Source organism: Castanea sativa, chromosome 8 (assembly GCF_040712315.1).
Source record: "Castanea sativa cultivar Marrone di Chiusa Pesio chromosome 8, ASM4071231v1".
In the NCBI taxonomy this organism is placed as follows: Eukaryota; Viridiplantae; Streptophyta; class Magnoliopsida; order Fagales; family Fagaceae; genus Castanea; species Castanea sativa.
Window position 1 is genome coordinate 11,123,749 of NC_134020.1, and position 26,922 is coordinate 11,150,670.

The 26,922-nt window shown below is 33.5% G+C and overlaps 1 protein-coding gene and 1 long non-coding RNA gene across 3 annotated transcripts; both read right to left on the bottom strand.

Annotated features, from left to right (window-relative positions):
- Positions 1 to 5,963: 5,963 nt before the first annotated feature.
- Positions 5,964 to 7,008, bottom strand: LOC142606745 (uncharacterized). The gene is made up of 3 exons (XR_012839169.1): positions 6,813 to 7,008; positions 6,389 to 6,442; positions 5,964 to 6,286 (listed from the first exon to the last, which is right to left on the bottom strand). It is a non-coding gene; the product is annotated as an uncharacterized LOC142606745 (long non-coding RNA).
- Positions 7,009 to 9,141: 2,133 nt separating this feature from the next.
- Positions 9,142 to 21,758, bottom strand: LOC142607933 (methionine aminopeptidase 1B, chloroplastic). 2 transcript variants are annotated; one of them, XM_075779618.1, is made up of 10 exons: positions 21,557 to 21,753; positions 21,167 to 21,248; positions 19,758 to 19,995; positions 18,682 to 18,843; positions 18,561 to 18,602; positions 16,384 to 16,455; positions 16,098 to 16,177; positions 12,728 to 12,825; positions 11,054 to 11,101; positions 9,142 to 9,393 (listed from the first exon to the last, which is right to left on the bottom strand). In XM_075779618.1, exons 1-10 carry the CDS (start codon positions 21,663 to 21,665, stop codon positions 9,248 to 9,250), a joined length of 1,077 nt encoding a protein of 358 aa, XP_075635733.1. In that variant the 5' UTR covers positions 21,666 to 21,753; the 3' UTR covers positions 9,142 to 9,247. The 2 variants fall into 2 exon arrangements, 1 of the variants encoding a protein (XP_075635733.1); XR_012839399.1 differs by lacking the exon at positions 9,142 to 9,393 and adding an exon at positions 15,477 to 15,768 and having other exon boundaries at positions 11,081 to 11,101; positions 21,557 to 21,758.
- Between the last annotated feature and the right edge of the window lie 5,164 nt (positions 21,759 to 26,922).

A 26,922-nucleotide genomic window follows, 5' to 3' on the forward strand; every position in this document is an offset into this window, starting at 1 on the left:
AGTTTTGGTCGACCTCCGGATTATAAAATTTCTATTATCCTTTGCTGCGTATATTATCAATGCACGCTTCACCGCCTCTTTATTTGCAAAAGTCAACCCTTTATTAAAATGCATCCCATCTTCCCAAGTAGAAACAAATGGTATCTGAAGACGTGAAGGATCAACCATATTTTCCCAAGTATTTGCGGAGAATGACTCGGCAGGAGGTGTGTAGGTAGTGGTCGTATTTGTAACATGCTGGACACCAATATCATCGTTCGCATCACCTTCATCATGGCACTCCATATTTTCCTCTTCAAAATTGGGAGCAAGTTCATCGTCATCCACATCCTTCTCAAAGTCGCCTCGCTCAATCCTCTCTTCGTACTCATCCATATCATCGAGATTTTCATCATTATTCGCAAAATGATCTTCGTCCTCCACCCCTAAATATGTCTCTTCAGGTTGAAGTGTTTCACTAGTATTGGCAGCATAATCTTGAGATGGAAATGTGTAACCTCCCATTGTAGTGCATCCATCGTCTAATTGCAAAGATGTAGTTGTTTGTTGCTGCAACTCCTCGACATCAACTTCTGTGAGCGGCTCGGAACTTACGTACAACTCAGCAGCATTTACTTGGGGCATTTTATGGATTCTATTAAACATGACCTTTACATGTTTATCTTCTTTGATCGCCATGTACTTGTAATTTATCCGCTCATGAAGGACTTCTTGTGGGTAACGATAAATAATATTTATGTCATAACAAGTAGGGCTCAAACTCAGTTCTTTCATTATTTTCATCTTCAAATCATTCAATGTCTTCAACTTACGACGTATCATCATGTAATAGCATTCGATACTCGGCCCTTGAAATGCGAATCCGTCAATCTGTTCAGGATTGAAAAGGGGACCACCGTAGTATACATTTATGTCAATATTCTTCAAAGATTGTGAACCTATTAGAGTCAAGGGTAATATGTTAGTGACATATTTTAACACAATTACAAAACATTTTTATGTACTCAAAGTAGGAAAATTACAACTTCTTACATCCAACACACCCCACATTTGCATATACTCACTCCACATCACATACAAACACACTCAATCATTATCATTTCATACTCAAACAAATAAAAAAACTAAAGACAACACTTACCCCCACTACAAAATTTCAAATCATTCTAACAAAAAAATAATAACAAATATTAAACCAAACAACAACAAAAATAGCCATGATAAAAGCCTAACAATACAAATATATATCTTAAATATTTTTTACTTCTTATAAAAAAAAAAGCCTAGCATATATACACTAACTTGTTACATCATATGCATATACAAACCCCACATTAACATATATACTCAATCATTACCATTTGTTTCTAAACCAAAAAAAAATTCATTAATCATACTCAAATTAAATAAAAAAAAACTAAATGCACAAATATTCAAATCATTCTATAAAAAATATAAAGAAAAATTACAAACCAAACAAAAAAACTAATGATACATACCCATAAAAAACCTAACATTACATATATGTAACTAACAACTACCCATAAAAAAAACCCTAACATTACATATATGTAACTAACAACTATTCAAAAAAAAAAAAAAAAAAAAACTAACAACTAGAGAGAGTGTATAAAAACCTTAATTGACATGAGAATGTGTAAATGGAGGGTGAGTTTGATTTGAAGTTTTCTATGAGAGTGAGAGAGAGAGAGAGAGAGAGTGAGAGAGAGAGGAAGAGAGAGCTGCTGGATTTTGTTTTGCAATGGCAAACGGCAGACCTCAGAAACTTATTATTGGGTGATAAAAAGCAGCTGCCCTAGCCACGTGGACTAAAGTGGACCAAACATTGCAAATCGAGTCTTTGAGACTCGATTTCCTTAAAAAACCGACTCTAAAAGACTCGATATCTACCTAGAGTCCCCTTGCTCCTGTAAGCGTATTTAATTTTTTACAAGTAAATCGAGTCTCTAAGACTCGATTTCCAGGTGGCCACCACGTGGAAAATGGCCACATCAGATTTGATCAGAACATGGAAATCGAGTCTTAAAGACTTGATTTTTAGGTTGAAAATCGACTCTCTGAGAATCGAGATGTTAGTATGTTATTTACTTTCCTTCCGGAGCCTACTAACTATATTCTTTAGCCTCCATGCCTAATGGGCCATTTTCTCCTAAAACTTCAGTTTAAGTTTAGAGTTCAAAGTCATAAAACTTTTACACAGCGTTTCTTAGACAAGTTTTCTGGAGGTGGAGCTGCAGAGTAAACCGGTAACAATCTACGTCAACGTTCTTGTTGCTTACGGTGGTTCATGGTGGTGCTTGCGGGCTCCCTTGTAGCAACATCAGCTTGCTACTTATCCAGGCTCATGCAGCAACTCCCTACTGCAGTCGAACAAATTCAGGTAAACTTAGGGAAAAAAAAAAAAAACTCATACTGCCAAAACTCGAATTTCGGCCAGAATTACCCGAAAAGACCCGGAATGGCCGAAACAACCAGAAACAACCTAAAATTTTCTCCATAATCAGTAAAAAAAATTGACTTCTCACCTTCTTCTCTCTCTCTCTCTTCAAAGGAGGGTGTTGTATTGGTAGTGGTTGTGATTTGTGGGTTTGGCTTGTGTTTGTGATTTATGGGTTTGGTTTGTGCTAGTTGTGTCTTGAAAAACAAACGTGGGTTATGTAGTTATAAAAATAAAAAATAAAAAAAGTTAAATAAAAAATCACAATAACTATAAGAATTACGAATGAAAGAATTTTTTTTTTTTTTTTTTTTTACTTGTTTAGATTGATTCAAAAGTTCTTCAAACTCTTTTTTTCACTGTTTCTTATTTATTCCTTCAAACTTTTTTAACTTTCGTATTAAAAAATACTTAATAAAAATAAAAATAAACTTATTTACTTGATCAAACCCTAATCCGACTACCTAACTCATCATATTTATATTTATAACATAAGGAACTTTATTGTAGCCTGGTCTGCAGGTATTAAATATAAATAAAAAGAGAAAACAAAAATGTATTACCTGAATTTATGTCTTGTTAAATATGCGGCTAATGTGTCTGTAATCTAATGAATTTAAGGCAATGCTTGCAAGTTGCAACAATACTAAGACCTTCCGCCCTTACTTTTGATGGTCGTCTTTTTAGAGGTTGCTAACTTGCTATTAGAGATATATGGAAACACTATAGTAACCCGCAGGAACTCCATAGCTCATGGAGGTTAGAGAGTTTGAGAGAGAGGGTAAAGGTTATGTTATGTTTGAGGAAGGCAGGGAAGAGATGGCAGAGCATCGCGAAAGGGAAAGGCAGAGCATCGGGTTTTAGAAAACTTTTATTACGTTTTTTTTGTTTTATGTTTTTTTTTTAATAATGTGATGACGTGAAAATTTATAGCACTTCGGTTTTATATATATATATAGACTAGTCACTATGTACGGAAAGCTATGAAAATGAGATCAACTCTAAAATTAGAATCATTTTGCAAGTTAGACTGCAAAATTAGGTAAAAGAATTATTTTCATGTTACAATCTAGTTTTTTATTGGTAGCAGAATCACTTGCAAGATCGAATTTGGTCTCAATGGATCAAGTGCAAATCCTTCATCTAGACATTCAAGTATTAGGATAAATGATGCATTTTTTATAGGTAAAAATTATGATAAATAACAATTACACATACACAGAACCAAAAATAAATAAATAAATAAATTGTTTACCAAAGAACCTCAAATATGTAAAATTTGCCAAAAAGATACATCACATATTAATGCATAAACACGTCTACATCACTTTTGAATAATCCAAGTGCAGCAACATTAGATGCAACCTTTAGGCTTCTTAACTATTTCGAGTGGCTCCTAAACAATGTCATTCTTACTTCTCAGTTCTATTCATCATTCTACAACCTTTAGGCTTCTTAACTATTTCAAGTGGCTCCTAAACAATGTCATTTTTACTTCTCAGTTCTATTCATCATTCTACAATATAAAAGTCACAATCAACACGTATGCATCTCACAAAATCCATAAGCAAGTTTTTGTTTTTTGTTTTTTAATTTTCCTTCACCCTTCTCAGTTTGACTAAAGAGAAACCAAAGTGAGTAAAACAAATGTTTATAATTTAAAATTGAGAAGTTAAAGTTTACTTCTTTATGGTGTTTCACACAGAGTAGATACAAAACCATGTTCTTTTTATAAGAGTTCAACTTAATTTCAAAACACAAACAGATCCAGTTCAATATGATGTAGCAAGAACCTTTGAGAATGAAACTACATCATACTTCAAATAATGATGAAATTGCCCATGTCCATAATCTGACTCTCTTCCCTACAAATAAGAGGACTCATAATGTTGAAAGAACTTCCTCTTCTTTTAGTGGGTAAAACAGTAAGATCAAAAGTATTGTGTAACAAATATTATCATATTAAAGTGAAAATAAATTGGTTAAGCAGAGATATTCAGCTGAACACAGATGTACCTACATTTCTGCATCATCAAGAATCAAAACAGCACCTTCTTGGTCAAGCAAGATATCAAGACCCTACAGTACTCACCTAGAGGATCATGCAGCTTAGCCATTTACAATGCATAGTGCCGATAGGCGATCACTGATTGTATAAATGTACATCTCAAACATTTCACTTTCTTCATTTAAAAATGTGCGAATAAAGGGCCTTAGCTTCGTCATCATATATGTTTTTTTGATAGGTAGCTTCGTCTTGATATCAATTTGCATAAATTTCACCATGAAGAGGCTACCTTTCGTGACACATGTCCATTTCATAATTTTTGAATACCATAAGGCTACAAGCACATCAAGTCACTCAAATGGCCAGAATGTCAAAGAAAAAACAATGCAATCAAAGCCTAAAGAGTTAGAAAATAAATATTTTTAAAACGAATAAATACACATCTACGGCAGAGCAGATTTAGTGAAATGAAAAGCCAACTTGATAATCAATCAAATTGATAAGAGGGCCTCTATTTAGTTTCCAAGGCCTATAGGGGACAAGGACACAAACAGTGAGGAAGGCATTATTCTTAAATAAATTTGTTTTTCAAGTTATAGGTGCAGTATGTTCTATGTTTTTACCACATATCTATATAAATTGAATACCATTATAGGGATTTTCCCCCAATAACTACCAAACCTTTCCTATCTACAGTTTGCCTCATGCATTATGGAACAAAAAAATCTCAGTGATATTACAAATAAAAATAGTATTTAAGCTTGCCTTAAGCATAACATAAAAATCCTGCCAATCTTTCTTAAAAAGAAGGGAGGGTGGGGGGACAAAAAAAAAGTGCAGACAACTGAGGCAGTGCTTCCCTAAAATCAAAAGATCCCACCAGAAAAATTCCTCAAAACTTCCAAGTGATTCATGGTTATGGTGATTTTACAACATAAGACTGCATAAGCAGTAAATTATACCCTTTCCATGTCTTTGGAAGTTTTACCAGCCTTTGGTTAGAAATCTGAACATTCTATTGACAAACTGAAAGCACTCAAATAAAACTTTCATCAACAGATTCAGAACCTAACAGTAATCATTCATGTTGACCTCTAGAAGTTCTACAACATGACAAGTTACAATGGTAAATAGCCAAGCTTATTAGAGATGATTATACAAACAAAGATGGAGTGTCACCATGATACCTGAAGATATACAAAATGCTAAGCACACTGCCGAAGTACAATAAAATATAAAGGTGACAGAAATACCTTGCAAATCTGTTTTTTATTTTAAATATTCTTCTTCTGATGTCATATCTATTTTTTAGTTTAAATATTCTTCTTCTGTAGCGTATGATCTATATCAAGAACCAAGTACAGCTTCTTATGGTGTAATAAATCTGCTTCTTTCAAATTGACAATTTCAGCATTGTGAAGCCGTAGTCCCAGCAAATAATGTTTAAGCTTAAATGAATTACCATTTGAAAAAGAAAAAAGAAAAAAAGATCATCACTATACTTTATGATTCTATTATTCTTGAATAGGAATCAATTTATAAGTTCAAAATTGGTTTACATCTCTCCAGTTGTAATTTAAAAAATAGTTTCATATTAGGGGAATATTACTTAGTGAATGAGCAGTGACACTGTCTTCCATTATGATAACCAAAATTCATAACTCCACCAAATAGTCTTTATCTCAAAGAAGGTTACCTCATGAGTGTAACCCAATGCCACACCAGATTTGGCCAGCAACCTTTGCCCACAAAATGTACATGTTGTTGTCGTCTTGCAATTCTTGAAATCTTCAAACTTCAAACTGATCATCCAAATATCTCTTTTTATTACCAACAAAACCCATCATCAGAATTTATCTTTACCTTCCAAAATAAATAAATAAAAATAAATTGGTTAACTCCATTTGTTCCAACAAAAATACCTTCATTCAGTTCCATTAATGTAACAGTTCCTCATGCGAAGAGCCATCCCAAAGCTATAATAAAACCATGCAAAAGAATTATATTGATATCCATAACGGTAAGGCATAAACTACATCTTCTCAAATGAATTAATAAGTAGCAGCAAGTAAAAAACATATAAAGAAGAAATCATACAGATTAGATTAAAGAAGTTCATCCGGATTAATCCAACATCATTCAAAGCAAAAACCTTACTCTAATAGAGGGAAAAAGTCAACCATGAAGCAAAATTGATGAAAATCTTCAATTACCCACAAATTCTATGGGAGTGAAGCAGAAAATCTGAACCACAAATGAGAAGGAAAACAGAAATTCCTATATCAAAACTAATACACCCACAATACCCAAACCTAAATCACATTTAACGCTCAATAAAGGGACAACCTGCAGCCATCTGATGTTTTCAGTGAAAGACTTGTCTGGCAGTGGCAAAGTCTCTCAAATTCTTCTCTCACTCTTTGACTTTGTCTGTCCATTGTTGATGCTCTCAGTAATAGTGTTTCCTTATGCATATATGTGGGTTTTTTTTTTTCAAATGGTGAAAACTGAAAACTGCAAAGGATTGTGAACCGGTTTGCAAAATTGCACTGAAACGGTTTGCTTAATCCACCAATTAGACATTAGACATTATAGACAATTAGACATCAGAGATGACCAGATAATTTAGAGCAGATAGTTATTGTTTGTCGTTTTTTATTATTATTAAATAGATGGTTGAAATAGTAGTCAAATTCTTTAAATCTCTTACCAGTCTTGACTCTTGGACACTTACTCAAACTAGGGCTTGTGATTATAAATTGGGAAAATATTCTCTTACACTCGTTTATATCTATTATTTTATATGACTCAAAAAAAAATCTATTATTTTATATTAATACTCACAATTAATACAAAAATATTCATATTTTAAAAACATTGAACAGACGTAAAGTGTAAAGAAATGAGAGTAAGAACATAATTGTCCTTATAAATTGCATATTTGACATGACTTCGTTACCTCTATCCTGGGTCATGTCGAGTTCTGGTTGTTAATAGACCAGCTGTTGAATGTGTTTGTGATTAAAGCAAACACAGATCGAACTGTATTGACAAATTGGACCAACACATGATATTTCATTGGAAATTTCGTCTATGCACTTTTTAAGAATCTCTCTCTCTCTCTCTCTCTCTCTCTCTCTCTATATATATATATATATATATATATATATATATATATATTTGATGCATTTGCTGCTAGAAAACAGGAGCTGTAGACCAAGTTGGTGGAACTTCTAATTTTCTGAAGCACAACATGCTCGAGGCTTCCTTCTTCTTCTTTTTTAAATCCTATGACTTAGAGGTGTAAAAAATTAAATCCTATAAATTCAAAAGTAATTTTATACTAACAAATTATAGCCTAAGATTTCAAAACATACAAATTAAACCTCAAAGAAACCTCAGTTTATTTGAGTAAAACTGTGAAACGTATAGGTTTAATATGAAATTAAAATTTAATTTTTACTTTTTCAAATTTTGAGATTTAATTTATTATTTTGAAATTATAAGAGTTTGAAGCATAAAAAACCTAGCTACAATGGAGGATGACATGTTAGGATGAGGAAAGATCAAGGCTTACGTCTAGCACACAGAAGAGGACAAGACACAAGACTGGCATGTGTGCCCAAGATATGAGACCCGCACGTGTTTATGGGCGCCCGTTTGCATTGCTCAATATTGTGGTTGCACCTTCTCTTTGCCCAAAACTGTGACCATTACACTGATGAAAGTTGATAGATTTAGCTAGCAGTCCATAAAAGGTAACATATAATCATTCCAACAAGTCTAGTGTACATTGACATAGCCACACTATTATCATTCTAATAAGGTTTTGAAACTAGGACCGTTCATTGAACCGTAAAAAGGAGAGGTTTAAGGCTTTTGAAGTCGAACCGAGATTAAACCGTGGTCAAACCATGATGACATCATAATGAATTTAATAATTAATTAAAGCCAAAATATAAATATTAAATTTATAAAACTAGCAAAATTGACTAATATATCTATATATGTGAGGGAAATTTAATGATTTTCAAGCATATGTTTAATAATTAAATAAGAAAGTTAATAAAATAAAATAGTAACCATGAAAACATTAAATTTTATGATTAATTTTTGAAGTAAAGTTGAATATCTTTGAAGGATTTTAATTATAATTTTTTTTTATTTCTTGTAAGAGATGGATAATTTAAATTAAGTAGAAGAAAATTGTGTTAAGTTGTTTTTAAAAATAAAAAAAATAAAAATAAAATAAAAATAAAATTGCTAAGGAGTTGGACCGCACAGTTCTTTACCGGTTCGTGCAGTCCCCCGGTTCTAAGGGTTCACGGAATTAACTAAAAATACGGTTCTTTAGGTTTAAAAAACCGATTTTCATTCCGGTTTTCGGTTTTCACAGTCTGACCTTCCAGTCTGGTTCGGTTCTGAAAACCGTGCATTCTAACAAGAATCAAGGTTCAACTCCTTACAGTTAACCATATTCATTGTTCATATCAAACTCTTCATGCGGTGCTTTTAAAAAGAAAAGAAAATTTATAGTACTGTTCTTGCGGTTTGGAACTACATTTCTGTTGGTAAAAGAGGATGGAGTAGGGCAATATATTAAAATTCCCCTATTCTTAGTGCATATGCACACTTTCGCATCCATCAATTTTAGCATAGAAGTCTAGAAGTAAAATGAACGAAAATGCTGATTCACCCTCCTTTATATATGTAATTTACTTCCTATACACATGGGCACAGAGCAGTAATGCAGAATCAACCAAATTTATTAAAATACAGTTTCAGTATGTTGTCAAAATTTCTGCGCCAGTTCTAGTAATCAAAATGGAATGCTCAAACTGTGCGGCAGCGCTACCATCAGCGGTTACAGTTGTCCAGTTGTCTGGCCATGTTATACAATCAATACTTCCAAGTGTAAGAATTGGTTCTGCAGTAAAACGGGAAGAAACTCTTATCAAAAGGATTTTTGGATCAAATTTCCAGCCTCATTGGTGTAGATATTATTAAAAAATAATAAAATACATTACATTTTTACCCTTAAAGTTTTGGATTGTTTCCATTTTGGTCCTCTAAATCTTTTTTTTCTTCTTTTTTTTAAATCTCATTTTGGTCTACCAACTTCTGCCTTCTGTTTGCAAGCAAGCACCACGAACTGAGATCTCAAACTTAGTAAATTTTTATGTAAAAAAAGAGTCATATCTAGTGCACAAAACTAACACATTTTGTGGGGTTTGGGAAAGGTCATGGTAGGTAACCTTACCTCCAATTTGTTTTGGAGAGGCTGATTCATGGAGTTGAACCCGTGACATGTCGCTTTGATGAAAGGCACTTGTCATTTCACTAAACCCCGACCTCTACATCGGGTACATTCTTCTTATTTATATTTTATTTTAAATATTCTTGCATTTTTTTAATCCAATCTACATTCTTGTCCGCCTAAAACCTTTAGCATGGTGCTAACAAAGTTTTTGTCATTATTTCAACTAGACAAGGGAAGATGTAAGACAATGAAAAGGATGTGATATTTCAGCCAACTAGAGTACATTGTTTATTGGGGACAGAACTAAAGCAATTATGAAAAATAAAATTTAAAAAAAGAGACAGAATTAAAGCAAGAAAGAACATTTTGTAGGCAATATAGTCAGATAGACAAAGTCAAAGCTACATAAACTGAGATGTCAGATATATTGAAGTTTGTCATCATTATTTTCAACACTAAGACGGCTAAGTCAAGAGAAATGAAAAGGCTGTCATATAACAGTTATCTAACTAGAGCACCGTGTTTAATGGTGTTAGGTAGGTGATACCAAGACAGAGTCAAAGCAAGAAGGAACATTTGTAGGCACTGTAGTCAGATAAATGTTTGAAACCAAGCAGCACTACATATGTTGTTTACACTTTTTAGCTAAAGATAAGAATGTTAGCATCAACGATTAGGAAAGTAAAGCAAGCAAAGATAAGATAGTGGTGTTTGCAAGTTGCAACACACCATTACAGTAGAAGTGAAATATAAGGCAACAGAAATATTAGGGGGTGTTTGGTGGTTGTTTTCAAACAATCATTTTCAGTTTTTAAATAGCATTTCACGCATTTTCACACACTTTTTCATCCATATTTTCACAAATGTTTTTAAACAACAATTTTCAGTTTTTAAACACATGTACCAAACGGGTCCTTAATTTTCCCCACAATTTGAGCTGAAATTTTGGAATACTGAACCCTCGCAAAGAGGTAAGCAATTCTTTTGGTTCAATGAGTACTCATGAACACAGCTTATCTTACAGATTGAACCCAAGTTTCTTTTTTTTTTTCTTTTGGGTAAAAGGGATTCAGGGAAAGGTTTGGGATGCTACCTTATTCTTTCTTTTCAGGTGCAAGAGACTAAGCACCTACATTATTGTTATTGCTGTTGTTTTTTTTGGTGTTGGTGGTGTTGGTGTTAATATTATTATTATTATCATCTCAATCGCTCGAGTATATTCTCCACATGGTTAAAACTACCAATATAGTTCCAGTATAAATACTAAATGGGCAAAAGATAATATAAAATTACCACCTACTTTACAGGCACAGGGTAGTGCACTCACCAATAGTAAATGTCTGACCTTCTACCATGAAACCAGCCTCGTCATTGCCTGTCAGACAATAAAGAAAATATGTCAACGAGTACTTAATACATTCAACAAGCACAGGAAACTTCAAATAATGACTTAACAGCATCCCCCTAACATCACCCCGAGGAATTTGAACCTAGCTTCTCCTCTATGGGAGAACTAAGCCACAAGGCTCTTGGCATGACCACAGCTCATTGCAACTATTTGGACAAACCAAATTTAGAGCTGGTTGCAGTCAATTTATAATTACTTGCTCCCTTACCAGGCTTTCAAGTGTTGAAGATGAAGCTCAAGGTAAAGGTTCAGGTGCTCAAGGTAAAGCTTCAGGTGTCACAGGTTCAACAGCAAAAGCACCGTTTGAGGTTATAACAGTTGTTGATATAAGTAATGCACACCATTTCATTAAAGCCAGAGATGATGCGCACCGTTTCATTAAAGGGTTAAGTGATGCGCACCATTTTGATTAATGACTGGTGCTTCTTCTCAGTGTATCAAATGGTGTCGCCTTGGGGATGTTCAAATATCAGTTATTGTGGCGCGAAGAGAAGTTATGGCTGAGCTGGGGTTTCCGTGAATTTAGGCGCATAGTTTGGATCTAATCTATTCTGTTATAGCAGTAATTGTAACTATAAATAGGAAGGTGTATCTCTGATGTAATTAAGCTTGTATTCAGTAATTCTCTCAATCAAGAAGATATTTTCTCAGTCTCAATTCTCTCTCTCTCTCTCTCTCTCTCCTCACTGTGCTTCTTCTTCATTGAATTCTCTCTGTGAATCTTTTCGTGGTTTTCATAACTCACAGTCTTGCATTTAGACGATATTACTTTTGTAACAAAATTCTTCATCAAGAATATCCATCCATCCATCATCAAATCAACCAGGAACAGTCGATAAAATAACCATAACAATTCAATATAGAGAGGGGAGTAAGAAGAAAGACTTTCACTTTTAACGATAAAATATAAGCTAAATTCGAGTCAACAAGTAGTTGAGCTAATGATACCCCAGATCAGAACTAATGCACTCTACTAAGCACTACCTAGACAGATCAAGCTAAAATGTATGTAGTGTAATAAACCTCATCATTTAAAGCTGTCATTTATTTTCACTACAAATTATATGGTATAACAATAATTCAGATACAAATTCTTAATCTACAAATTGGAGTACAAAATGAAGATTCCTTCACAAAGGGGAATAAATTCTACAACAATTGATATTAATTTTAGTAATCATCAACTCAAAATTGCTTTGGAACTCAACACGCAATGTGGAGTTAGTCACGCAACTTGCCAGCACTTGAGAAAATAACATCTAAAACATCAACAAGATAATCATGAAAAAATAAAAATGAATCAATGAAAGAAAAAAGCAGCTGGTCAATGAATCAAATTTGTGTTAGTTCACAAATTTGATCCAATGGCAAGGAATATAAGAGAAATAATGGTACATTTGCTTCACCTAAAGAACCCCATTACAAGGTTGTTGCCTGTTGGTACCAACATAAGATTTTTCACAAGAGAAAGAGTCCCCTTAAAGTTACAATGTTTACTCAATGGTACAAAATGTTTAGTTCTAATGGTTTGATTCTTCCTAAGCCAATAAAGTAATCAGGTAAGCAAAATACTGAAATCAATAGGTCACTTACGGTGATGATATATAATTGGTTCAGAGTGAAATACAGTTCCCACACCATGGCCAACAAAACGCTCCACCACATCATATCCATATTTTTCAGCATGCTCACTGAGATAACCATCCAAAATATAATTGTTATAAACAACTCAAAATCAAGTGAAATCGATCATTGTTACGTAACATGAAATAAAATGATCACGTATCATGCATTGAAGCAAATTATAAGGTTGCAAATTGTTAAATTACCGATTATCCCAAGAGCTTAAGCTATTAAGATATGGTAAATTTAATCATTTAACCACATTTTTAACACTCCCTCTCACGTGTGGGCCGAAACTATTTTTTAATAGGTGAGACCCAACACGTGGGAATTTGAATGGGAGATAGAGTGAAGGAGACAAAGATCGAACTTAGGATTGCATGCTCTGATACCATGTTAAATTACAAATTGTCCCCAAAGCGTAAGCTCTTAGGAAATGATAAATTTAATCACTTAACCATAAGTCTAACACTCCCCCTTACTTGTAGGCCTAAACTTCCCCTTAATAAGTGAGCCCAACAAGTGGGAATTTAACATTTTAAATGGGAGGTAGAGTAAAATCAGGGATAATAAAATGCACAAGTAAGTCAATTATAATATTACCAAAACACAATCAGTGAATTATGTCTATACTGTTTTGTGAAACACATATCCATCTATTAAACACAATGCCTAAACATAAAGTGAGTTGTAGTTACAATTTTTGTAAGTCATATTGGGCCTGTTATAACCGACTTACAAGGAGAAGAAATCATCGCCCAACATAAGGCTATGGGGCCCCACCCAATTTCATGTTCAACTTCTTACGTAAGCATCAGCATGCCAATGAAGTGGTTTTGACTCTTTCTGGCTCTACATTAAGCAGAGCCTTAAAGAGCTCTTGGAGCTAAAAAATATATGTGTGTTCATACCCACTAAAAAGAGCTTTAAGCAGTGTCAGTAAAAGTGTCAAGTGCACTTAAGTCTTAAGTGAACAGACCCCTTGAAGCCTAGGCGCTAGCACACGCTTGATTAAAGTAAAGCGCACATTTTTCAAATATAATTTCTAATAACCTCACATTTTTCAAATATAATATTCACAAAATATTATAAAAAATAAAGTGAAAACTCAAAATATTTATATTTTACCTATTAGGCAAGTGCAATTGATTAATGCTTGTAAGTTTGAAATTTAACTTAAGTTAATCAATTTCTTAAAATTTTTATATAGTAAATTGAAAAAAATTATCAAAGGACAATATGATAATAATCTAGTCATAGAAAGTGTAATATTTTGCATAATTCTCTTGTGCTTTATAAAAATACAGAGCCATTATAGTTATAATCAAATGATGAACATGGTTCAATCAACATACATCTAAAAGGCAAAGACCAAAAAGCACTAATAAATTAACCTAGTTTGTATCTTTTTGACATGCAAATAAATAATTTCTTGTGTAATACAACACCTTAAGAAAGAATGGTGTTTCTATAGTAAATCAATGGTCCATGTCATTTCCTTCAAGATCAAGCAAAGAACTTTAAAAATTCATATCTTTCTTTTTTTCTTTTTTCTTTTTTGATAAGTAATAAACTTTATTGGAGAAAGATGTAAGAAAATACAGAGGAAAAACACACAGGCAGTGTGCTAGAAGCAATAACGAAAAAATTAAGTAACAATGCAAGTACAAAAATCAAGCATATCAGGTAAAGAAATGAAAGAAAAGACACCCGAAGCATTTGCCCAATCACGCAAAGTCTGAAAAAACAGGAAGCTTCAACTCATGAATCAATCTTTCAATCCCTTCAAAGGTACGTGTATTCCTTTCCCTCCAAATGATCCACATCAGAAAATTAATATCTTTTTTAGCAATATAATTAAAACGCATGCCTAAGGCACGCTTCTTTAAATGAGCTGTGTTTCGGCCAAGCAAAGTGCTTAGACCTTGGGGTTTTGAGCTTTAACTGTACCTACGCGCGCTTATAACAACACTGGTTAAGGGGTCCTTAAAGCTGAAACTTGTAAGAAAAAACTCTACAATTCACTGTTCAAGCTTTATAAATCCAAAACTTTAAAGCACTATACACTGTAATTTGCCAAACACTCAAAACACTAGAGCTTTTCAAAAGCTTTACTACAAAAGCTTTACTTCCTACAGCAATGCCAAACAAACACTATGAAGAAGACAAAGAATCTTTTACACCTACCCCTAATATTTTATAACCAAGTCATAGTAGGCCAAGGTACTAAATCTACTCAAATACTTGAAATAAGAGTTTTCCTTTTGATTTTGTATCAAAAAAAGAGTTTTCCTTTTGATTTCAGTATTATTATAAGATCCACCTTACTACCTAAAAAGGTTTCCCAGATATAGTGTATTACAAAAGACTTTGGTAAAGTTTATTTATGACAGTTGTACAAGGCCATAGTCAAAATTCAAACTTTGATGCAGAGCACTTGTTTTTTCCTATGTTCTTTGATTACAAATAACTAACTCATTAACTCTATCAAAAGACTTGATGTGCACTCCAATGCTCCATTTCAACATTAAATATTTCCCAGGAAAAATATTTACAAGGAAAATGACTTTTTTCCTGTGTTTCATTGTGGCCCTAGAAAATATTGCAAAAATACTTTCCTCTATTTCACTAGCACATAAAATCATTAATATTTCATATAATTAAACAATAACTTTCATCCACAACATGAATACGAGCTAGAGCAACTAGAAAAACTTACAGTTGAGATGAGAGCTTTTTTTCTTCTCTTTTTTTGTTGTTGTTGTTATGTTCTGTGGGGATGGGAAGCCATGGAACATGTTTTACACTTGCTTTATGCTTAGAAGCATAAAACAATTTATACCTCTTTTGGGGTTTTTTTTTTTTTTATTGTAAAAAAGGTTTTCCGTTGACCAAGATTTTCAATTGTACCAAATACTGGAAATGTTTTACACCAAAACAAACCGAGCATAGCTTGCCAAGTATCAAGCCCTGTGCTTCTCTTTGGTGGGTAGTTCTTTTCTTCACATGCTCTGAATTGAATAATTTTTTTCATAAGGTTCTGAGTTGAATACATTAAAATAATGCTCAATAGATGAGCAAACTTTATTGCATTAATGAGTTAAAATTTATATGCTAGTATCAACAGTAAAGTAAAAAGCACAAAATTACTTTACTGTAGAATCTAAATAGGCTATTATACTGTGGACATGGATCTATTTCTAATAGCAACTGACATTTTAATTGGTTTCTGCAAATTGACATTCACATACTCTAACCATTTTAGAGTTGACACTTAAGTCTTATACAAAAATGTCTTTTCTTTTCTGATCCAACATATCATGAGCACAAGAAGCAGTACCTAATTCTCTTTCCAATTTTCTTAAATTGAGCACCATCTTTGCAAATAGCTATGCCTCTCTCCAAGCACTCTTCAGTAACCTGCCACATTACACAGATTGAACAGCTATAAGTGAGGCAACATTTAATGCGCAATTGATAATTTATTTGATAAATTAGTACAAAGCTTTCCAGAACAACAATGGTTGAGAAGAAACTATGCTTCCAACTTAAAACAATTGCTACATGCATGTCCAAAATAATAAGTTAGTTATTACCCCATTTGTGGGGATCAAACAAACATTTACCTTCACAAGGCGTTTCATCTCATCGCTAACATCTCCACAAAAAAATGTTTTTGATGTGTCTCCATGATATCCCTACACAACATACAAAGAAAGAAATCAGCTACTAGCTTTAAAGAAGTAAAATAGAAATACCGAAAGAGTCAGATACCTTACATTATCTACAGCAAGAAACTACGGACCTTTTCAGCAACAAATCTTCTAATATTATATTTGAGTTCCTGTGTGTGTGTGCACATGTGCTTTTTTCCGAAATAAAACTTTGGTAAAGAGCAAACCAATTGCATCATAAATGACAAAGGAAAAAAAAAAATTGGGAAATTTGTCTACATGTGCTTGTGGTGGGTTTATGATTCAAGTCTGAATATAAATCAAGGAAAGAGAGAATTTTAGAGGGGTAATCAGAGAGCTAGTTCAAGTTATCAAAATTAGCAAGAACACCCAAACCAAATCCATAGCTAAAGGGAGAGGAAAAGTCAAACGTTGGTTGAAAGTTTATTTACTTCTGTAGAAAAAACTGCAGTTAAGCCAATGGCAGCTCCTCCCCTAATAAGCCCTAGGAGGGTTGAGGACATTGGTTCAAGACCTATTGGGTGCATGTGTAACTTACCAAAAAATGTAAAAAAAGGAAGCCACCGTTTCAACTTCATAAAAATCTAAAATCCCAGTTTTACAAAAGCAAGATCTTTAAAGAAGATATCCACAGAGCTCTGAATTCATGGAGAGCAACTTCATATTAAAAGGCTTAAGAATCGATAACTCCTTAGCAGTAGGAACTTATATATTAAATATATATCTATATATTAACCAAGTTATTCCACTTCCAGGGTGACTGGCTGATAGAACTTTAATCCAACATCAAAATTTAAATCCTTGGAACTCCTAAATAAAACATTAGTGTGATTATGCGGTTAAGTTAAGTACAGAAACATTTAACTTTCCTTCACTTTCGCTAGCAATTTTACCAAATGGGACAAGTACAGAACATCTGTCATCCTCTCATATCATCCTATTGCTGAAAAAGTTTTAGATTTTAGGATTTTGTACCTGCCTAAAGAATGAAAAAAGGGAAGGGGGGGGAAGAGAGAGAGAGGGTGATGGAGTCATGGAAGATAAATATGCTCTTACTTTGCAAATTCGCCTATTCAAAAATTATTCTATTGAGTCCTCATGTGAAGTTCAATTGAAGTGAAAGATGTGCCCTTTTAATGGTCTAAGTATGAGTCTTTTAGGGTTAAAACAGTTTTTAATTTGGGTTTTCATTTTATTAGTTATGGTCAGTTTTATATTGAGGGGCAAATCTGTAATTTCTGCAAATCCTGCAAATTAAGGGTATTTTGGTAATTTAGTTGAATCTATAATCTTCTAAGGTATTCTAAGTATCTTAGGTTTATTTACTTTGGGTCCAAGTTAGTATTTATTAGGCTTTATTAATATTCCTAATACTAGTAGGAATCCTATATATTGTGCTCAATGTATTCAAAGAAAAATAGAATGAGTTGATTAATAAAATTGAGTGTTTTGAGCAATAGGCACTTTGGCTCTCTTTCTCTTCTTTCTTTCTAAGGTTACTGTTCTAAACAGCTGTTACAGCCCTAACTTCTCTCTGATTCTTCTTCTTTCCTAGCCCTAAACCAACCCAACTAAATGTAGACAAATCCCTAATTTGTCCTACATCAAATTGCTATCAGAGCAAAAATCCTATCACAGGTCCTTGCCAAAATCTTCTTCAGCCACTTGACAAGATTTATCATCTAGGATCATGTTGATGTCTGAAGATGCGTCTCTTCTCTCAATTGTTAGGCGTATTCAAGCTATACCCAAGTAAGAGGAGGATTGGAAGTGTACTTCAATATTTAGGACCATAGTGCATTGTGAAACTGAAAGTCAAATGCTTATCATTGATGGTGGCAGCGAGATGAATGTTGTTTCTGAAGCTTTAGAGAACGATCATTCTAGATACTTTATCAGTATACTACAAGCACTTGATATGCATCTAGCTTATGAAGAACATACAAATAGTATATATGAAAAAACTTAAAAATCAGGTGTATAGTACAGATGGTCAAATCAAATGCTCAATATACTTTACTGCAAGGATATTCAATCAAGACATCAAACAGTTATTCACATGTACAAATAAGCAAATATGAAAAATTAGCACATTAACTGGAACGTACATTTAGGTAGACCGTTACATCAATATTTATTATGTCACCATCCTGCACAAGAGAAGACTATTAGTGATGAATGATAAGGCTTCCTGTGAAGGTGTCAATACGTAATCATAGCATACCACACCTGTAACTGGCGAGAATCAGGTATTCCGTGGCACATGCACTCATTAACTGATGTACATACACTCTTTGGAAATCTCCCATAGCCAAGAGGCGAGGGATAAGCACCAGCATCAATAATCATTTGGTGTACTGCTTTGTCAATTTCATCTGTTGTAACAGACGGCTGTTAAGATACAAAAACATGTCAACCAAAGACCAATTTTAACAATACAATGGAGAGATAGCATGACTAGATTTACAATAAGCATGTGGTCCATCATGACAATGGATACAGAAAGGAGGTTGAACTTTTCCAAGACCTGTTCCACTTTTAAAGAGGCAAAATGAGAGAGAAATTTTCGTTTTCTTTTTATCACATTAAAGAAAACTGCATCCTCATGGATATTCCTCATCCTGATCATATTGTGAAAGACACTTGCAGAAGGAAAAAATAGCCTACGCACTAGGCATCCCATTCATCCAACAATGCACATCATATACTCAATAACTACCATCCCAATATATGTTGCAACTTGCAACAACCAGGACATCTTTCTGACAGGATACAACTCTATATCAAAGCTCACCAGAATTTATCCTAAAGGCCTTTCATTGACCTAATATATCTCTAGAAGACAACAGCAAATATGAAATCCACAGTTGACAACTACTGCAAAATATTCACAGCTGAAATGTGAATATGAAGTCACCAAGTAAAAGAGATCAAATCCAGCATACCAAAGGGTTCATTAAGCTTGGAAAATTTTAGTCACTTTTAAAATGTAATGTTAGGTCAACAGCTGCTCAAAGCTTGAAACCAAAATCCCAAATATAAAAACATGCAAGGTTCTGGAGTTACATGTCAAGTTGAACTTGAGTTGCATTTTAAGTTAAATTAACGAAGAGAACTTAACTCATATTGTGAGCCCACCTAGAAATATGCAAGTGATTTTAGACAAATGTTTTTTGGTAGGATACATTAGAACCAATACTCAGACACAGATTACGCATGAAGAACAACATTATGAACCTTATTAACTTATAGATCTTATTATTTACACAACACACACAGAATTTTACATGGGCCATAAAGCTTACCCTAACCAATTTTCCTGCATTGTCTAAGACACGAGCAGCAAGCTCGCATGCAGCCCTCATGCGAGCAATGCCTTCAGAATCATGAATTTGGTATTCACTTGAAATTTCCGGCAACAAATTTGAACCTACATAAGGAGGCTTTGGTATGTGATCAGGCATGGGAAGACGTGGTGATACCTTTCCCCGCCTCAATGGTGGCCTTCTTTTGACCTTTGTTACACTTGTAAGCTCACGTTCTCTACATAGGAACAAGGAATATATCAAGGACACACACTAAGAATCACTTCAACCTTCTAATGAAGCAATGAAATGCAATGAACCACTTATAGTCCAAACGTTTTATGCCCTGAAAAAGCACATTGATAATGACCCTACTCCATTTCTCAAAGTGCCTGAAATGCAGGTTGAATTTCCAACTTCAACCTTAACAATTCAAACAGAATCAATGTGACAATTATGATATAGAAAGGAGCTACAAAATAGATTGACATACACATATCCTCTACATGGCACCATATGCCGACATCAGTATTAGAGTAAATATAAAAATAAAAATAAAAATAAAATAATCGTATTAAAAAAAAATTAAATCAAGAACACACATGCATGAGCAAAGGGACTAAAGGACGGGCATAGTGCAGCTCTTCCTTTTTAGCAGCTTCCCTCTTTTCCTAGGTCTATGTAAAATCAAATAATAGTTTCCCTCATCATTTTTACCTCACCAGGCCGAACAGAGAATAAAAAGAATCCCAAATCATCATCTAATATGCCATAGCAATAGAAGATGTAAAAAAGTGTAGTAGTTGCAGAAGGGTTAAACCGCCTTAAATGCAATCATTCAACATTGTTCTTATTATTGAAGCCTATTGGTTTTTCATGTTAATTTTTGGTAGGGATTTCTTGGATTATGCAAGGGCAAGTGGTGGGTTTATTTTTTTGTTGGAAAGATCGTTTTAGTATTCATTGGAGTTGTATTATATAGAATGTCATCACACTTTGTCTCATGTGGTACATTTGGAGGAAGAGAAATACTCGTGCAGTAGTACTTTTGAAGGAAATGAGTTCACATTGATGGGACCTAAGCCTCTATTTCTTTTTCCATTGAATGAGAGCCATAAGAGGTTTTGCTTCACTATCTTTTTTGAATTGTTTTAAAATCATTTACACATTTTCTTGAACTTATAACTAGGGCTCACATTTTTTGATAACCTTAGGTAAGGGGTTGCTGCCCTCAAAAACGGCACAAACAATTAATTATTATCATTCCCAAGCAACTTTCAGAAACCCTCTATAAATTTCATAAAGTAAGCTTCTAAGCCATAAAAGCTGATTCAACTCTGAAAGAAACACACATACTGACTATTGCATAACTAAAAAAGGGGTCTTAATAACCCTTCAAAGTCATGTACCTTCTGATTCTCATTGCCTCCTCCAAACCCCGTAGCTTCTTGGAAAATACAACAAATTGGTTTCGAGAATGCAAATGTTTTCCTGAATTGAACAACCACATATTAATAATACAGAATAAGACCCATTATTGCAATCAAAGTTAGCAACTTTATATTGACAAAAGAGAGATTAACAAATAACTCCCCTAATGTGAACTCAGAGAAAATAAGAAAACACAACCAAATTTGAAACTTTCAAAGTTCTTATTGATGAAAACAAAAAAGACACATTAGCTAAAACAGAATATAGTTCAAAGTTTTCTGTTCTTTCCTTTTCTAATTTATTATTTTCATTAGCAACAGAAGAAAAAAATAGAGAGAAAATGAGAAAATAGAGTGTGAGTGACGGACCAGAGAGAGTATGGGGTGAGAAGGTGAGTGGGGCCCTCATCCCCATGAACATAGTTGACTTTGATAAAGGTTCACCATGCAAGGATGATGACAGTTGCAGAGATGCCATTATCTACTACACACTGTCACTGAGAGAGAGAGAGAGAGAGAGAGAGAGTGTGTGTTGTGTGTGTGGAATGTGGATAACAGAAAAGAGGAATGCAGAGCTTTGCAATACGGGCTTGGCCTATTTTGAAACAGTGACTTCTCACCCAGTGGGTATAATATTAATAGGCTAAATGTTTTATGGACCAAGTTATAATTATGGGAATATGGCAATAACCCCAACGATGCCCAAAACTTTGGGATACCAATTATAAAATAACAAAATCATTAATACATATTTTGAAAACATAACCGTTAAATTAAATGTTATTTACGCTTTTAATACACATGTCAAATTTTGTGTCAATTAGATATTATTTACTATATGATCTATAAGTTTATATTTTATGCATAATTTTAAATTACAAAATTTACAATTTAAATAATTTATTAATGACATAGTTATTGATCTTTAATTTTCTAGAAATTTTGCAAGCATGAAAGATTTAAGAAAAAGATGTAATCTAATAATAGATTTGTCAAAATTTACCTCCAATAAAAAAATATTGAATAAGGTTGTAACCTAAGGCTACAACCAATTTTGTAACTAAACTTTGTCCTTAAATTTATTCACTATTAAGATGGAAGAATAGACATTATAGATTTATCTTAAATTAGGGAGTTAATTTATATGTGTGTGGGTGTATGTGTGTTGAGGACCAAAATTTCACAAGAAAGTACACTCCATGAATAGTAAGGAAAGACCATGGGCTTTAACAAAAGAAGACTCAATTCATGAAGTTAAGAATGACCATGAAGTTAAGAATGGCCATGAAGGTCCAAAGTCCCAAAAAGAAGGAAAAAGAAATAAATAATAATAATTAAAAAAAAAAGGACCTAGACTTGGTCAGGCCAGAGGACATGCAGCAAGGATCTCGGTCAGACCAAAAGATATGCAATAAGAAGAACATCACGGCCCTAGGACCTTGATGTGTCCCTTTGAAGCCTTGAGAAGAGGACCTTGGCTGACATATGGAAAAGTTAAGGTATATGTTCAGATTTCCAGCTAAAAAAGCCATTAAAAATCTAGTGAAACCAGATATTATCTTTGTAACCCATGATTCAAGCCTGTGGGATCCCAAGTGGATAGTAAAGGAGAAGTGGTTTGGTCGGTAGGAGAGTGAATTCTGGTGAAAAGAGGATTCCGAAGGCTTCCCTTGGTTCATATATTTGCTTGGAATGCATGAACTAATGAAAAACTCAGTTCCCCCATGTGCATGACACCTCCCCACAATTTCCTCTCAATTGTCACTTTCAACTAAAGATGTCATCCATTGCATTGAGCAGCCCACTCACTCCTTTGATTTTCCAAGAAGGAATCTTTCATTTATAGTTAAAGTCAAATGTCATTTTTGAGTTATAATTGCCTAATTAAGCTAAACATTTACCCAATGCACTTTTCAGGTTCTAGAGGACATGGTTTTACCCAGCAAACCAGGGACGTCCTCGCCATGGGTATCAGACCATTTCCACTATAAAAGGAACACTAAGGCATAGCAGAAGGGGGGGATTCAGAGGGAGGAAATATGAGAGAGTTCAGAGGTCCAAAAATATAATTCTTAGAGCTTTAAGAGCCCAGCAAGGGGGAGGGGAGAGAAAATGAACAAAATAAGAGAGCTAAGGTGGAGGAATTCATCCCATATCCTTAAGATCATTCAAAATATCACTTAGCCTCCAAAAAAACATATGCCAAAACATGCACACATCAAATATCACTCTCTCCCACAAAATCTTCCTCACCTAAAGCTCGGTTTGGATACAACTTATAGCGTCCACGTCTTGAGTTTTCTGCATTTTCTGTTTTTTTTTTTTTTTTCTTCTTTGGCTGTTGCACGGGTCAGGGGGGACAAAGGCTACTATTCATGTTACTGTGCATGAACAGTAGCCGCATTTTGCTGACTTTTCAGCACATCTGTAGGTCCCGCGTACTGTTCACGGGACCCACAAACTTTACTTTACATAATTTTTTAATTAAAAGTGGGTCCCACGATACTATTTACACATTTAAAAATTATTTTTCTACAGTGTTTTTAGCTTTCAGTTTTCAACTGTATCCAAACGGACCCTAACTATCTTGGAAGGCAATGCCCAAGCAAAACTACTTGGACTTAAGTTCCAAATCCCACAAGTCTTGTGCAAGCGCTAAGTCTGTGAGAATTGGGGTCAGGATCCTCGTGGCTAACTCATTCTCATGAAATTCATTTACATATATATATATGTATTAAAATGTATATTCTAACCTAAGAAACTAACAATTTTTTGAAGATATGTGTATTGTATAATGTGTTCTTATACAAGACCTATAGAGGTAAAGGGAAAGAACGAAACTCCATTGCATAATAAGCATGGAGAAATATCGTATAGTTCAAAGAATCAGCATTCTGAGTTCTTACAGGTCTAGTACCCCTAGGAACCACGACATCCTGTTCGGGTACCACGACATCACGCTCGGAAAACCAAGTGAAGAAATTTTTTTAAATGTTCACATAATAAAATATAAGCCTTAAATATTCTATTTCAATCTCCTTCTCATTGTAAATATAATGAATAATTATTTTATTTATTTCGTAAGAGTAAATGATCATTTTATGACACTAAAACACTTATAATGGTATTTTATTGCTTAAAAGGAATTGCATTTTTGCCTTGAGGAGCTTTATGTGACTTGCACACAACTTAGTTCATAATCAGCCTCATTTAGCTGCTATGAACCAACTCCAGTCCACCAAACAACAAGTAAAGAGCCTAGGATCCTTATTTCTACTTGGGCCAGGGTACTATCCAAAAAAGGAACCCACACAATGTGTGAGGCAAAAGAAATGTTATATCCACAATATTTTCACAACAAATTATAAGTAGTAGATTGTTACAGGTTGCTATTGATAGGTAAAAAGTAATTTCATTAAACTACTTATGATTTTTTATGAAAATATTATGAAAAATATTGTGGATGTAGTATTACTTCTTCTTTTTACAATACCTTCATTTTTTGTTATGATTGTTTCAATATGATATTTTATTATTTTATTTTGACCTATAAAGAATGAACACCTCAATTGTGAAAATATTGTATCAATTTGTTGTGTTAATGTAAAACAATGCAAATTAAACAAACCAAAAATAATGTAGTATGAACACAAAAATAATAATAATAATAATAATAATAATAATAATAATGTAGTAGATCTATTGTAGCTTTATGCATTCCAAAAAAAACCCGACGATGAAACAATGCAAATTGAACAAACCAAAAATACGGGAGCAAAACTACATTAGCTTTCTGCTTTCGCTCGTAGATAGATGTGTGGCAAAGACGAGAACTGCAGATTCTAAAATTGTTAGGCTAATGAATAGTGTTCCACAAGTACTGATCCTAGTCCTCCTAAGGAACTTTTTAAGAGAGAATGTATCAAATTTATTCTTGTTTTTGTACATTTTCGACAAAAGGAAACACATACACCTGGAGATATGCTTTTGTATCAACAGAGATGAAAATTCCACACCGATGTGGAAAATGCAGCTTCATGGCTAGGAGAAACCAACATAGACTTAAAACTCTGATTGAAAATAATAGACCAAGAGCCAGTCAACCATCATAAAAACAAAGTTTCTACAAGATGCACGTTCAGACACCCGCATAATTAGGATTAAAATTAACCTAAAAATCTCGAAGATGATATATTATGTACGTATCAATCATTTTGACTGACTTTAACTAGACTTATAACAAAAATAAATTGGAATTCTAATCTCAAATTATTTTTTTTTAAACCTTTGACAATTGAGTAGTTATAACGAAGGTTTGAATTTTTGGTATCTCCATTCGAAACATTAAAAAAAATGCTAATTAAGTTACAAAACTCTTGTTAAACCTTAATCTCAACCATTAACACAATCACTAATAGTACGCCCAATTATTCCGGATAACGCTTGCATTATGGTATATATGAACTTTAATAATTTATGCTTTTAGGGAATTCAATTAATAAATCATTTTAGGAAGTTTGTTTATCATAAAATAAAAAGATGACTAACTTTTTTTTATAATTTTTTCAATTTTTCATTAAGAAAATTTCTTATAATTAATAATTAATAAACTCTAATGTCATACATTAACTAGACCCTCAATGTATAAGTAGGGTTTTTCTTTGAATTAACAAGATCCTGTTAAATTTTCACTTTCAATCAATTACATTTATGATACGAGCGGATGTGTTTTCTTGACTTTCATGCACAGAATCTTCCATTTGAATATCTCCATTCGTAGCAATTCAATGACATATATATGAGATTGACGAACTGGAAAGCTGAATTAATTAGCAGGAAAGAAACAAATGAGCCTAAATATTTCTTGGAAGTCTCGAAGAAGCTGCATGGAAAAGATGAAGTAAAGAGAGTAAGAGAGCATCTAAGAAATATACCAGTAGCTATAATAATAATAATATTTATTCATTAGTTAAATACCTAGTCTTCGACATTGAAGTTTGAACTTGTCAAATATTTGGAAACTCCACCAAAAAAAAAAAAAAAGAAGGTTCATGCCAAATAATTAGCAAAATAAAGTCAAAAATCCATGTTGTTTTAGGAGATGACACTGCCATTGAGATGGAAATGTCTTATATTTGATTATATTATTGTTCATTATATATAGTTAATGTTGTTTTGAAAATTTTTGGTGAAAAAAATTGAAGATAACATCGTCTCATACTCTCATTCAGATGTCATGTATAGAATATTATAATTGAAAATAATAAAAATGAGAAGCACGAGGCAAGTGTATCTTATGGTTATGGGGACATTAATTATTTGTATATATAATTGGGATAGTCAGTGTTAAGCTAATGACTTTAGGTAATTAGAGCACAAAGTGTTTCATTGGCTATTGGTGTTTAGAAGGCGCTCCCATGTGACCACCTGAGTTGTAATATTTGGATTTGGACTATGAATGTGTTGCCTTAGTGTGTATTACATATCACGTTACTTGTGTATTAAGTCAATCTAAGTTAATTTTGTTTAACTCTCTCTTCCCTACTTAATAATTGATCATCCAGTGCTCTCGTGCTTAGGCGCGTGGTAGCAAGTAGGAGTCTTGCAGATTCTTGCAAGAGGTGGAGTGACCTCCCCTGGGTGAGGCAGTGATAGATTTGTGGTTCCTCTGGTGTAGTCGTGTGTGGGTCGCCTAAAAGCACTACATAGGTAGTCTTTTGGTGGACTCATCAACT